Source organism: Pituophis catenifer, unplaced genomic scaffold (assembly GCF_029215685.1).
Source record: "Pituophis catenifer annectens isolate HBS135680 unplaced genomic scaffold, rPitCat1.0.hap2 SCAF_6, whole genome shotgun sequence".
NCBI lineage: Eukaryota > Metazoa > Chordata > Lepidosauria > Squamata > Colubridae > Pituophis > Pituophis catenifer.
Genome location: NW_027256886.1, coordinates 42,090,900 through 42,106,640, shown reverse-complemented (window position 1 = coordinate 42,106,640; position 15,741 = coordinate 42,090,900). Strand labels below are relative to the sequence as shown.

Genomic DNA, 15,741 nt, shown 5'->3' with positions numbered 1-15,741 from the left:
CCATACAACAAAACTTCATTGAGAAAAGTTCCGAAAGTAGTGCTTCTTTGGTCCTCCCATTCCCTTCCCTTCTCCCAATCCCCATCCTTAAAGTTCACTTACCATTGCCCAGCTCCCAGGAGATATTGTACTTCTTGCTGGCACTGTACTTGAGCAGACTGAGGGCATTGGAGCTGTTCCAGGAATTGTTGGGATTCCGGCGTAAAGCATTTAGTGCAAAGATGAGATGCAGGCCAGAGCAGTCAGCAAAATTATAAAGTTTGTCTAGAGACCTGGCTGGGGAAAAAACAAATCCAACCTGAAACTCAAATGCAAAGAGGAGCCCTCTTGGCTATATTGGAAAATGCCTAGGGGTAGGCCTATATCAATCGGTAGGACTATGCAGCCCTCATATTTTTCAAAATCTAGTTGTTCTAGAGTTTCATTACTACGTAACCCTTCAATACAACGATATGATCTGTCATAAAAGGACATACTCAGGAACTCACCTAATGATTGTTTCATTATAGCAGTTGGAGGGAAAACACAAGGATACATAGAGTCTACCTTACTATTGTAAATCTTCCTTGCATCTCTGCTTTTCTAATGCCGGAGCCCTTCATAGCCTTCAGTTTGCCAAAGAGTTGTTATTAGTTACTAGAAGAGGAGAGCGGCAATGATAGTAGTACAATTTTAGAGGGGAGATAAACTTGTTGAAAAAAGACCAGTAAATGCTAATATTATTATGGTTGGTTGACTAGCCAACCATAGATGTTTAGGATAGATTTGGCATACTTGTCTACTTATTGAGTCCTTCCAAGGACCTGGGATAATCAGATGTTGTTTGATAATATTAACGGGATTGCTGCAGGATATAAACTATTCCAAGTAAAGTTATCTTTTGCAATTGACTGATGGTAATTTTGCCAGTGGTGATGGAATTCAAGTTCCACATGATTTGGAATTTCACCCAAGATGCCAATTACTATTGATACTATCGTTTTGTTTTGTTTTTTTTGTTTTGCCACAGACATTCTACTTCTATATGCAGGTCTTTATATTTTATTATTATTATTTTGATTGGTTGCATAGTCAGCCAGATGTTTATATAGACTGGATTTGGCATATTTATCAACCTATTGAGCTCTCCCCAGGGATGTGGGGATAGGCAGATGTTGTTTAATAGTATTAAAGGTACTGTCATAGGACATAATTGTTGTCTCATCAATGTTGTTGTTCATAAATATTGTTGTTTCATGGTGTTCAAAGTATTGCAAGATGTAAGCTGTTTCAAGTAAAACTGCCTTTTTCAATTGAGAGTTAGTGACTGTCAATTCTGATGGTGTTCAAGTGATGCTCCAGTTGTTCTGAGATTGCACTCAAGGCGCTTATAACTATTGGCACTACCCTTGCTTTCTATTATTATCAAGATTTTGAAGTAGTGACAGACTATTTCCCTAGCCCCCCCCTCCCCAAAATTCACCTAACAGTAACAATGAGCAGAAAACTATAAGAAATCTAGTTACAGTGCAGAGAAATCACTCTTTGGCTTTCTGAACTGTAACATGTGATTGTGAAATCTGAATTATCAGAAGCATTGATGCCTTTGATTTATGGTGCTGACAAAACTGATTGAAAATATTTTGGATTGAAAGAACATAAAATTCAATACTAGATGAAATAAAGCCAAGCTATCCATAGGAAGCTCAAATGATGTAGCTAAAGCTTAGTGATTTTAGACATATAACATGAAGGCAGAAATAATAAGATTGGCAGGAACATGTAACATGAAGGCAAAAGACCCTGATGCCTAGACAAAGGGAAGGCAATCAAACCAGAGGCCAACAGTGGGGTGGCTGGATACTATCAGTGTAATACAGGATTATGATACATGCATAAATTTATAAGATGTCAAAGAAACAACTATTGACAAGTGATCCTAGCAAAATGATGACCACTGGGTTGTAAACAATTGGAAATGACAATGAAGTAAGATTCATGATTCCTTATTAGTTAGTGGTTGTGAATTCTCTCAGCATATTACATGTTTTATTATGCAAGCTTCCATACTCGGTTCAGATGCATTGTACATAAGAGAATTTTTTTCTGTGAAAGCCTCTTTATCATACTTTGAATATGCCCTCCTCCTCATTTTTTAAAAGCTTTATTACTTTTATTACAATTAAATAATGTTATTATTGATTTGCTTGGCATAAAACCATATTGGAAAAGATATATACTGTATACTGCAAACCATATTGGAAAAGATATATACTGGCATACTGCAAAGATATATATTTTAAATTAAATAGCAGTAAGGATATCCCTTCCTGTAAATGTATCCTATTTATTATGCTTCTGGTGTTAGATTGGGCATTTACACTATTATAAAATGTGAGAGACCTAAATGTGTGTGAATGTCTTTCATAGTTGAGTGCTTCCTAAAGAAAGCCATGACACTGAATTACATAATGACATAGTCTATTTATTTTCAGTAGAGCTTTCTTTCTTTGTAGGCTCTGATCCAAAGTACCAAATACCAATTGAAGAGAATATGCATAGCTCAGAGTTGAACTGTAGATGCACTGATGATATTACCTAGTCAGATAATCAAACATCTATAAGCAAACAACCAAACTCAGACACCACCAAGGACTCCACATATTACCAAGTGTATATGTCATTGTGACCTCAGAGGGTCATATTTTTCAAAGAGAAATAGGTTTTCCTTTTTCAAAAACAAATGTTAAAGATTGAAAATTATTTTTTCAACAGCTCTTACTTGAATAATCTATTTTTTCAACACTTATTAAACTAAAAACAATAGGTAAAATCTTGGAACCAGTGGAGTTTGTTCTGTAACTCTTCTAGAAGTGACTTCAACTTACAGGAAGTAAATCAATGTCACTCTGTCTTAGAGACTAACACTGTACTTTTATTTGCAAAGCTTATTGAAATTTTTTTCTTGTTTTTAAATATCCACAAATATGGATAAGTCACTATTCTATGCTGCAGATGAGAATCTGAGCCTAAAACATTATATAGGAAAATGACAATAATTCTTGTCTTGCAAACTTTCAACTTTTTCTATTTATTCAATCTATGAAGGATGAAAGTAAGGATAAGCACAATCATCTGTATCACTCACCATTAGTATCACTCAGTTGGAGGTGCAAAATAAGAAATTTCTATCTAAGCACCTTAACACAGTTCTAGAACTTGAATTTTAAGAATTAATTGCAGAAACAATTCTTTGCTTTAGAAGTTATTCTTCCAGTTTGAAGATTATGATTGGCATAGAATTAGTATGCTGCTTCACCTACTGTGTTGATTAAACCAATAAAATAAAATAAAACAAAATACCTAGACAGAATTTAGATCTAACCAGTGAATAATGTGGAACTTTTTCTTTTTTTAAATATCGATAAGTAAAACTTACTGATTACTTAGTGAATACTGAAGAAACCACATTACAATATGTATTAGAAATCCTCCTCCCACTCCCCCCAAAATAATTCATGCAGAGAGAAACATGTCCATATAGTCATTCTTTGATGAATTTGCAGATATTGATGGAGCTAAACTGATATCAGAAGCAGCCATAAGAGTCTTTCTGTGCTGAAAAGCAAGTTTGCACACAGCAGGCAGTCATGGGAGGGGTGGGGATCTCTAAGATGAAAGGTCATGGATGCTAAATAGGCCCAGACGGCTCGTGGTTTGTTTTTTATGGGGCCAAAGACTGGGTCTTCTCCCCTGGGGGAAATCTGTTGTCTCTCAGGTCTCAGTCATTCCTTGTTACACTAGCCCCCATTCTGTTTAGGTCATGCAATTTCTGAAGAAACCTTGACTTTTGTAAGCATCTTGGGGCCTCCTGTTTGCATATGCTCATGTTTTAGTACAGTCAGAGCCAGCTCCAGCTTTTGATAGAAAATCCTACTAAGATTTTTCCCAGCCCAAAAACATTATTTTTCTCAGAGAGTTTCATATTTTCTGGGGTGAGGTGTGGGAGTAAGGAGAGATGCTGCAAGCTTTAAGTGGAATCAGGTGCTGTTTTCCTGCAGGGACATCTGGAAAATGTCAAGGTCCTTGGTGTAACAGGTACTGGCAGATGAGCCCACTGCTTCCCACACAAAGCAACCTCTTTCCTTCTGGAATCATACATCCTGTCCTTTGTCCCTGGAACAGAGATCCTTGAGCTGGGTTAAATTACCAGCCACATGCTGAAAAATCAGCATCCATTGGCAGTGCTAATAGGAACAAAAGATGGCATTTTTAAGAAAAATGCAGGCTCAGAATGAGTCACCCCAAGTATTCTGTCGAAGAACAACTGTATCACTTTATGACAAGGCTCCACCTGCTGGGGCCAAGAATCATTTCTGAAGCTCAGAGGATTCCACCTGTGAACATCTAAGTGCTGGGGGAATATACATTGCCATAGAAATCTCTATTATACAGTATTTCTTAAGAAAGAAATAGTGAAAGAAAAAGCAGTGGTTGCAAGGAGAAGCTGTATGTGTTCAGCATGGAGCTTCTTTACTTGCTCCATTCTTATGCTGATGATGTATATAGTATAGAGAAATATAGCTGAATGCAGCTTAGATGGTTCTTTTCCCCTTGGATGCTATGTTGGTGCTTTCTGAAGATAGCATTAGTAAAGCAATGACATATACGAAGGGACCGGGCTTTTCTAGAATAGGATTATCTCTGTCACATCTAATCATATTCCACCCTGGTTTTTCTTTCTTCTAAAGGCTTGCATCAGAATAGTCTTGGTGACTCAACAAAGTTAAAAAATGTAAATATAGCCTTCAGAGAAGGGGTCTAGGATAACTCACCCTGGCCAACTCACCATAGCAGTCTCACTGCAGCCAACTCACCGGAGGACAATTCAATGTGGGATAACTCAAGAAAGGGACAAGTGAAGTGTAGCAGGCCTTGTCTTGCTTTAGGTTTGAATCTTCTCAAGTTAGAAGTCCTAGGGCAGTGATGGCTAACCTTTTCTGGACTGAGTGCCCAAAGCGGGCGTGCGCGTGAATACATGCATGCATGCCCAAACCCCCAAAATGCAATGTGCATGTGCCCCCACAAATGTCCCCCCCAGACAAGCACGCATTGCCCCCGCACGTGGCCCACCCCCATGCATACACAACTGAGACCCGACAACCAGCAATGGGAAGTGCACACGCATGCGCGGCAGAGCTGAACTCGGGTGATTGCTCACGTGCCCATAGAGAGGGCACTGCATGACATAGGTTTGCCATCACAGTCCTGGGATGAGGCTGGGGTGAGCCAGGGCATGACCCAGTCCAATGGCCAAGTCGTGGAGCAAGCCATTGAGCAAGTGCAGCACATCCAGATAGTCCCTGCATATATAAACAGTATTTTATATACTTTTTTACTTTGTTATTCCTTTCCAGAGTTGTTAGAAATTGGGATGTCTATAAATATTGTAAAATATTTTTAAAAGAAATATTTATCTTGAATGCCATAAGTGTATTGTGTTTGATTAGTTTTTCCTAAAAGTCTTATGTCTTTAATACCGACTGAAGAGAAAATGCTTTTCCATCACTATGTTCTTGTGTTGGGAAAACCTGCCTCTGCCTTTTATGCAGCTCTCTGAAGGCAATGAAACCCTATACTGTCCTTTTCCTAGTGCCCTCCAGATATGAGGAATACAACATATATGCAGGGGGCTGGATCAGGAAAAAAATGTTGTATCCAAATAAACACTAACATTCACCTGTACGTCCCTTAGAAACTGGATTTTATCCATTCTACTTCTGTAGTTTAAAGATACAGCTTAACCTAAATTGTTCTCTTGTTTCGTTCCCACTTTTTCTTTTAAATAAACTCCAGTTTTTGTATTTTTTAAAAATAAACTTGCCCATATTTTCATGAAATAAGAGGACTGATAGCCATTTGCACTATTTTGAAGTTGAATATTCTACTTCTTTCATGTATCTCATGATTGTTAGGATGTATATCTAAATAGCTCTCTTGATAATAAGATAATATCTTATCTAAGCTGCAAGTAGAGGAAATAGGATGCACTATAAAATATGACATAGACATTTCTGGATACACATATCTTTGTATGTTATCTGAGAAGTTATTGAGAGAGCCATAGATTCCACATCTAAGGCGATTATGGTCCTATTATAAAAACATTATTACTATTACCGGGCTGTGGCCTAATCGGAATTGAGCCCTGAGAATGGCTGGCTGGAGTGCGCGCATAGCTCAACTTGCATGAGTGGCAGGCTGACAGGCACACACACAAATGTGCACACTTGCCCACCACTGCAGCCTGGTTCCAATCTCCCCCCCAGCCAAGCCAAGCCGCAAAGATTGAGGACCACAGCTTTAGGCAATTCTTGCTTTGCTTTCTTTAAAGGCAGTACCTCTCAGTAGGAAGATCTATCCATTGCTATCCAGGCTTGTGCATTTTTTTTAATGTTAAGCTTGATTCTAAAAGTCATTGCCCTCCATATATCCTGGGATGTTTCATTCAGTATTTTTTGCTTAATTAAAAAATAGTGTGCTTGCAATGATATGTCAAAATATAGAATCTGTTTGTTGTGTTTTATCTGATGCCTGCTTCACAGGAAAGTTATTACTCTGATGTTTCCTTTTTAACCCTGAATGAAAAATATGAATATGTGAATTAATTCAGCCCTAGGGTTCTACAGGAAATGGAAAAAATAGCTTAAAAGCAGAAGAAGCCAATTCTCCTTTTATATCTGGATGCAAAGAGCTAAATGGTATGCTTTGAACCCACTTCTTAGGAGGAGTTCCTTAGTACAGAATGGATTCTAACCCGAAAGGGCAATAAGAAATAAGTTATATTTCTCTCACTTTCTCAAGGACCTGATATGCGGATGAATAGGATATGAATGTATCAATTTTTTTCACCATTAAGAAGCTGAATTGGCAAATGTAATAGTGGACACTTTCACTCACTTTTTTTATATTGATTCAGAGTAGCTCTGGATGCCAGCATTCTTAGAACACGGTTGTATTTGAAATCAAAACCTTAGTTTTCTGGTTCCACATTATCTGAAATTGAGCAAAACTGCCCTTTCCTTTATAACAATATAGACTGTTTTTCCATTAATGGGAACTTCTCACTCACCAGCATCCTGGCTCTGAACTTCAGCATCTGTTCCTGCTCCTGTCTGCAAGCACAGGATTACACATTTGGAAGTGCTTCAAAAACAAACATGAGCACAACACCTCTCTGCTATTTATTAAAGCATGCATGTCTTTTTTCAAACTATGTGTAAACCTGAAAAAAGACGGATCTGCTTTTAAAATCACATTAAAGATGCATTGATTTAATTATTAGCTTAAATTAGTTCTTTCATTAAATTTGCTTTCATGATGTCTGAAGCATTCCTGTGGAATCATTTTGGAAGAATGTATGTTTTGATTCAATTCTTTTAGTGGTTGTTACACTACAGAGATGGTTTAAACCCCTTTGGATTGGTCCTGCTTTGACACTTCATGAGGAGGAATGCATCATTTTGGCACTCAACATGAAGACTGAGACAGATTGCACTGCTTTGCACAGACCTAATAGGAGCACAAATAAACAGTTGTTTCAAATGAACAACTGGAAATGACTGTGGCAATGGAGAAGTATCACACAGAAACTTTAAAAATGGAAATTAGAAAGTAAGATACATAATATGTAATTAATTTTGCTTACATTAATTACATCATCCATAATTCCAGTAGCTTGATCTCACCACTCACTATTATTCATCACTGCTAATTATTCAGAACTATAAAAGAATAGGTTCACCAAAAGCAATGAAATTACCATAATGTGCTAGTTCCAGGATATAAGATTCTTATCCTACTAAATATAGAATTATAACAAAACTCTGATTTTAGCATAAGTATCTATTTTCAACTAGATCCAATCACCATTAATTAAAGAAAGCTACGAAACATTTGATTAAGAGGTTCTTGCACAACCTCCCTATGTTTTTCCTCTATACTGAGGCCAGACTAGGAAATAATGTGTTGCAAAGCTACTGCTCTCTTGCCTCTACATTCACAATTATTCTAGATATGCAGTTACCAAACAATACTTCTAAGATGTCAGGGTTTGCTCGCTTGCTCTCTTACAGAATGACTGGTTTATGTGGCTGTAAGATCTGCTGTCTGAAAAGCAGCAAAATCTATTATGTGTTTCTAAGCAATGACAGCTGGCACTGCAGTGCTACAGTTTATGCTGACTCTCATATAGCTTAGATCAGCCGCTCTTTTCTGAGCACCTTGGTCTTTCAGAAAACATGGTTTTTGGAATGGTTTAAAAGCATCCCCAAGTACACAAGAAGTATTGTATCTGCTCTTAAACTTATAAAGGTATTTATAAGGAATAAAAGTACAATCTGAAAATAACAGCCTTCTCTGGACCAAGGCTTCCCTTGATCAAGACCTATACCCAGGTCAGAGCTACCTGACTTAGTGTCCCAAAGAAAAGCCAGGATTTTAGATTCTTCCAGAAAAACTGACTCACCCCAATGGGATTGGCTGGCTGTTAGCAAAAGGGGCATGCTGTGGAACCCATCGGTCAAGGGATTTTGACTAGTGAGTTCCAGGAGAAGAGCCTTTTCTGCCATGGGTCCTGCCCTTTAGAACATCATTCTCCCTGAGGTGAGATTTGTGTCCATCTTACTGACCTTCCATAAGGGCCTGAAGACCTAGCTCTGCCAGTTGACCTAGTGCCCCAGCAGGGGTGCACTATTCTGGAGATGGCTATCGGACTAAGAAAACCCTCCACCTTTCTCCATTTACTTCATGCTTCCCTTCTCCCCCTCTTTTGACTGTACTTATTTTATTATTGTTATTTATTGTTTCATCATTTTAATGTCTGTTTAATGTTTGTAAGCCACCCAAAGTGGCCTATAAATGAGACTGACAGCACATAAATCTAATAAACAAATAAACAAATAAATAAATAAACCATACCAAACTACTTCATAATTTGCAAAGAATTCTTATCAATATCAATTCTTCAAAATCATTATTAAATTCAGGATTTGCTAAATTCTCTTATACATGAAAAGACTTTTTATTGTAATATTGATCTTAGCAATGACAGTGAAACACTTGCTACCTTCTGAATATCAGGTCAATATTATTTAGTGAATAACATTCATAGAGTGATAATGTTTATGCAGATTGGTCACTTAATTTTTACTTTTCTGCATCTTCCTACCAGAATGAGTGACACAATCTTCTAATTCTAATGCAGATATTCCACAGCAATCTGAATCACAACTCATGCAATAAGGTTCTAGTATATGGTTAAATTTGAAAAGAAAATACCTTCTTAGTAATTGATGACACAGTAGCAACAAAAGTCTCCTCACTGATTCTTCCATGCAATTAAAAAAATAATATGTATCATTAAATAAGGGACACAACTGTTTTCAATTCATCCTGTTCCAGGTCACAGTGTTCATGTCTCAGAAGCATTTTGTATATATTTAATTCTATGTAACTTTTATGTAACAACAGCATCTTAAAAATTTCAAATTAAGCAAAACGTTGTTCAATCCTTCAACAACAGTATTGAAGAAGGATTTGTAACTTACAGTCCTGTTGCAAAATTTCCAGCGTAATTTCTTTAATCATAATAAAATACTCACCAGCCTCCATAAATTAGCACATACAAATGGCCATTTCTCTTCCAGTCTTGCTGCCCACAGGGAAATAATTACAGAATATATTGCAACTGAAATACATAACAGAAACAAACACAAACACACACACCGCACACATACACACAAGCAAAGTGATGCCATTGCCGCCCTCTCGCGGTGCCTGGAGGCTGTGGGATCTGCATGGGGACAATAGGCTACGGCGGCGGAACCCTGGCAAGACTGAATGGCTTTGGGTGCATGGAGCCTCAAGATCCAGGACTTTACCCAACTTAGTTCGGGATGGGATACTATTACTCCAGGCAGACCCAGCTTGCAGTTGGGAGTCTACTGCACTCACAACTCCTGCTCAAAGAGCAGATGGCAGTTGCACAATTTTGGTTGATGTACCAGGTGTGACCTTTCCTGAATCAAGAGTCCCTGTGCACAGTCATTCAATAGCAATGGCACTTATATACCGCTCCATAGTGCTTTACAGCACTCTTTGGACAGTTTACGCCAGTATATTGCCCCCAACAATCTGGGTTCTCATTTTACTGACTTAGGAAGGATGGAAGACTGAGTCAACCTTGAGCCCCATCTGGATCGAAGTCCAGGCTGTGGGCAGAGACAGCCTGCAATAGTGCATTCTAACCACTGCACAGCCACGGTCATCTCACATCTGGACTACAGCAATGCTTTCTACATGGGGCTACCCTTCAAGAGCATTCAAAAGTTTCAGCTGGTGCAGAGTGTGGCAGCGCGGGCAGTTCTTGGGGTCTCTAGGATGACCCATGTTACACTACTGCTCTGCGAGCTGCACTGGCTGCTGTTCTGCTTCTGAGTGCAATTCAAGGTGTTGGTTATTACCTTTAAAGCCCTGCATGGCATGGGTCCAAGCTACTTGAGGAACCCCACTGGGATTGGACTGCCCTACCCACGCTGGCAGGCTGGGCATGCTGGGCATGCAGGCCCTCTCAGTCAATACTTTCCACGTTCTCTGCTGTGGTTCCTGCCCTATGGAACATCTCCCTACTTTATTTATCATTAGAATAGATTAACATTAAAGATATAGATGGCTGAGCCTCTGGTGTGTTTATTGTTTATATTTTTTGTTTGGAGAAGTCAGCTGATGTGTTGACCAGGCAGAGAGGGAACACAATTCTGTTGCAAGCCAGCATGTGCAACCCAGGCTCAAAGAGCCTTGGTGGTGCAGTGGACTAAGTGCTGTTATGTAGCACTTAGCTGCCAGCTGCCTGCAATTAGTGCGAGTTCAAATCTCACCAGGCTCAAGGTTGACTCAGCCTTCCATCCTTCCGAAATAGGTAAACTGAGGACCCGGATTGTGGGGGCAATAAGCTGATTTTGTAGAAACACTGCTTATGGGGGGCCAAAAGCCCTAATAAGCAGGTATATACAAAAGAATGAAGGCTATTGCTATAGGTGCATTGTAAGCCACTCTGAGTCTTCGGAGGAGGGCAGCATATAAATTGAACTAATAAATAAATAAATAAATAAATATATCCAAAACCAAATTGCTATCAAAACTAGTTCCCAAGACTGGGGCTATTCTATGACAACTTTTGCACTCACAATCATGACTCCTGCCATAGCCCCACTAACATTCCTGCCTCCTATTTTCCCCACAACAACTCTGTAATGTGGGTTGTGCTGAGAGAAGTGATTGGTCCAAAGTCACACCTTTAAATTTGCATGCCTAAGTGAGGATTAAAATTTCTGGTTTTCTAGTTTCTAATCCAACCCATTAAACTCAACACCAAATTGACTCACAATCTATAACTAGCTATTTTAAAATTTTGATATTCATGAAATAAATTAAAAATATACCTTGCTTGCCCCAAATAATTTTTAAAATTCTCCTCTGCAACTGGAAACATAATAAACTATCTAACTCTGGCCAATATGAGCCAACTATTGTTCCCATTTAAGTCATTGTCTTTTGGTCAGATTCTGACAATATTATACACGTGATTTTATCCAAGAATCAACACAGAATGTTGCTGGGGGTTTTTTACATTTCTTTTGCAATCTTTGAAAATGGGGCATCTGGTATTTTTCAAAACTCTAAAACATTTTAACTGGAAACTGTCCTTAGGAAAAACACACACATACATAAAACCGGAAATGTTTCGATCCGAAATCCTTAATTAAAAACATGTTCTAAATACTAACTTAGTATTTGAAGAAAAAAAAAGTTAAAGAAGAAATGTCTTTTTGCACATCCTAGGCAGTGTTTGAAGAGCGATGCCAAGAAAATGCCATTCTAGAGTTAAAGCGATGGCCTCTGATACATAAATGTGTGGCTTCTGTGCTGACCTGCCCCAGCTGCCTTATAACTTAGGAAATGATGCATACCCAAACCACCTCATTTTGATAATCATTCTATCAACTTTTCTTATATTTTGATCGTGCAAAGAGAACTAAAATGAAGTATTCTTCTGGCTTTTTAAATGTATTCCAAATACAAGAGATATGCATTCATACCATAGATGCACATGATGATATTTACTATTGGGCAAACAATGTTATACAGAGCACAGAATAAGTAGTAGTATAGGTGAAAGAAATTAATGGCATAAGTGGGGGGAGGGAAGGAAATCAAAATCTAGTTTACATAAACTTCATCAAGTATACCACTCATACCTATTTATTTTCTCTCTTTTTTTTTTTTTTAATTTTTAAAATTTACTCTTCTTTTTTTGTAAGATCTGGTGCGGTATTATTTCATTCAACTGGTTTACAATTTATCCAGGAAGTTATCCATGCGGGAATGCCTTCTTTCAGCCCTTTCCATTTGCGTGTCTCGCTGACCACTTGACAAGGACGGCTGGTGCTGCCGAAGGGATCCCCGGGGAGAATCTGCCAGTGATCGAAGATGCACTGCAGGAAAGCCTGGCCTCCGGTGTTTATTTTATAATTTTATATATTTATTTTATATATATATATATATATATATATATATATATATATATATATATATATATATTATAGTTTATAAATATACCTGTTTATTCTCATTTCCACTACGTTCAGACACTGATTCACAGATTGCCTTTTGTTCTTCTGATTTCTTACTTCTCTCTTTCTGAGGTTTTCATCAGTTCAACAGAACCTCACTACCTTAGTTTTCTTCCTCCCCTCTACCCATTCATTCTTTTTTCATGTATTTTGCACTTCAGTCTTCATTCTCTCTATATCACTAAATTACCTCAACACACTTCCTTCACACTACTCACTTAACTTATGTGAGCAATCAAAAATCAACATCCATTCTTTCTGGAACTCATCTCTTCTTTTGTAATACAAACTTCTTTAATAATTCATTGCCATTGTATTCAATTATTTTTATGTTTCCCCTGACATATTTTCATTTCTATATAAGTAGGTAGCAGAAGCATGTATTTATACATAGCCATTTTCTCTTCTTTCAACATCCATTCATTCTGTGCCATATATTACTTGCTTAATTAATTTTCAGATCTCTCATCATACAGTCTTTGAAAATCATCAAGTTTCTCAGCTAAACTATTCCCTTGTCCGCATACAGAAGTACAGACATGTTCTTATCCACAACCAATACATCTTTAATGTTGAAAGCAGGTATGATGTTGGATTACTTTAAGGAAATCCAGATTTTAGTCCAGCTTCAGTCACAAAAGATTCCTGATCACTTTTGGCCAGTTACTGTCTCTCAGCTCAATCTATCTCACAATGCTGGAGAAAAATGGGAAGAGAGAGTATAATGGATGCTGTCTTGAACTCCTATATTAAAGGTGGAATTGTTCTATAAGGATTTATGGTGAGACTAATGTTTTTTTCTGATGAAAATTGGTGTTTAATGTGAGTTTGGAATGGAATGTTTTCTTTGTTTTGATGGAAAATTTAGGGCCTTTGTACTAACAAAAACTTATTTTTATTTATTTATTTATTTATTTATTTGTTTGTTTGTTTGTTTGTTTGTTTTTAATTTGATTTATATGCCGCCCTTCTCCGGAGACTCAGGGCGGCTTACAATGAGTTAAGCAATAGCCTTCATACTTTTGTATATTTATACAAAGTCAGCTTATTGCCCACACAAACTGGGTCCTCAATTTTGATCAGAATCCTATGAGTTTGGTTCATAAAACAAAATTGAAGTTTTTTATATTGAGACTAACTGAAATGTTGCTACAGAAAAACACAATTAAAATAATTCTTTGAAAATAATTTAGATAAAGATACAGATTTAAAAATGGTTTGAGATGGAAGCAAAGTTTTTATCACAGGTTATTTTATACAACACAAGAGTGAACTTAAAAAGAATAGGTAAGAGAAAACATAAGCTATTTTGGATGAGACAAAAAAAATTAAAGGAAAATTAAAGGAATTACCAGAGAAGGTACATCTCAATCAATTAAGCTTTCCTAATGACAGTTAATGTCATGCAAAGATAAAAACTTTAAATTTGCAAACAAACCAGGAAACCATAATGTATGGTTGACATATACATTATGAAAAAATAACAGAAAACAATAATACAATAGAGAGATGTTATATTAACAGATAATGTGGCTTTACAAAAAGTATTTCATTAATATTATTTCAACTAGTATAAAGGACAAGGCATTTCTATGGAGAAAATAAATTAATACCTAAAGAAACAAAATTTACCAAAGACTGCAGAGGAACAGAAGCAAATTATGATGGATCTATAACAATAACAGAAGTTTGTAAAGCTACAAAAAAATTAAACCATGAAAGATTCCTAAACCATACAAATAACCAGGTTCTTATTTTGAGGATGAAATTTTACAACCATTACAAAACATGATGAATTCTATTTTATAGGGAAGAAAGATATCAAAGAGTTGGGAAAAGGTCACTATAGCATTAATACCTAAATAGGGACAAAATCTGACTTTAACAAAAAACTATACGCTAACATAGTTATTGAATAATGATTACAAGTTGTTTACAAGATTTTATCTGATAGGTTGAAATTAATTTTTCAAGAATTTACTCATAAGGATCAATGTTTGTTTTTCTTTACTTAAAAGAGAGTTAAAGGTGAATATTAGAAATGTGTTGGACATTTTGGAATATTTGAAGCAATGTAATGAAAAACAAGCCACACTGATTTTCTTAGATGCAAAGAAGGCCTTTGACAATTTGAACTGGGACTTCTTGTTCAAAGTTTTAGAAGAGATAAGCTTTGGAAAGAACTTTATAAAATGGATAGTATCTGTTTATATGTCACAAAAGCACAAATAATTGTTAATGGAGATCTAGCAAAGCCCTGAGAGATACAAAAGGAATAAGACAGGAATGTTGACTGTCTCCTATTTTGTTTATTTTAGTTCTTGAAATACTGAATAGAAATAGAAGGCAAGATGAGAAGTTTATGGTAAAGATTTAAAAGGAGACTTTTTAAAGTTAAAAGTTTTTGCAGATAACCTGGTTTTAGTTTTGGAAGATCCTTTAAGGGAATTGAAATATTAATGGGCAAACTAAAAGAATGTGGTACATTAGCAGGTTTTATGATCAACAAACAAGATGAAAATATTAATAAAAACATGAAAATAGATACAAGTATAAGTTTTAAGATTGAGAAGAAAATAAAATATCTGTGTATCACCATGACAAATATGAATTTCATCTCCCATGTCAGCTGCAGATTCCACCACAGATAAAATGATATCATCGAAGGATATAAGACTGAGGATTTGAAGATAGTTTTCTACAGAAATCAATTATATGAAATCTGGGCCAGATGAGTTTCCAATAGAATGGTGGAAAATATAAAGATAGCTTGGCCCCTATATTATTACAGATATATAATGATGTTTTGAGTTCTTACCATATCATTTTACGAAGCCTATATAATGTAATTTTGAAACTGGGCAAACACTGTAGATTGTGTGAGTTATCATCCAGTATCTTTTTTACATGTAACAAACTTTCTAATTACAAATTTAGCACATAGATCAAAGAACCTGCTACCAAAAATAATACAGCCTGCACAATCTGATTTCATTAAAGAATTTCAAACTCTGATAGTATTAGATTGCTAGTGAATATTTTAGAACTTCAGCCTGAAAATCTTGAAATT

The 15,741-nt window shown here is 36.5% G+C and overlaps 1 protein-coding gene across 1 annotated transcript in view; it reads right to left on the bottom strand.

Moving 5' to 3' along the window:
* Positions 1-15,741, bottom strand: part of HPSE2 (heparanase 2 (inactive)) — a 141,789-nt gene that overhangs the window by 39,010 nt on the left and 87,038 nt on the right. The window contains exon 4 of the mRNA XM_070945185.1: positions 103-276. Within this exon, the coding sequence (XP_070801286.1) occupies positions 103-276 (174 nt within the window). The remainder of the gene's footprint in view (positions 1-102; positions 277-15,741) is intronic.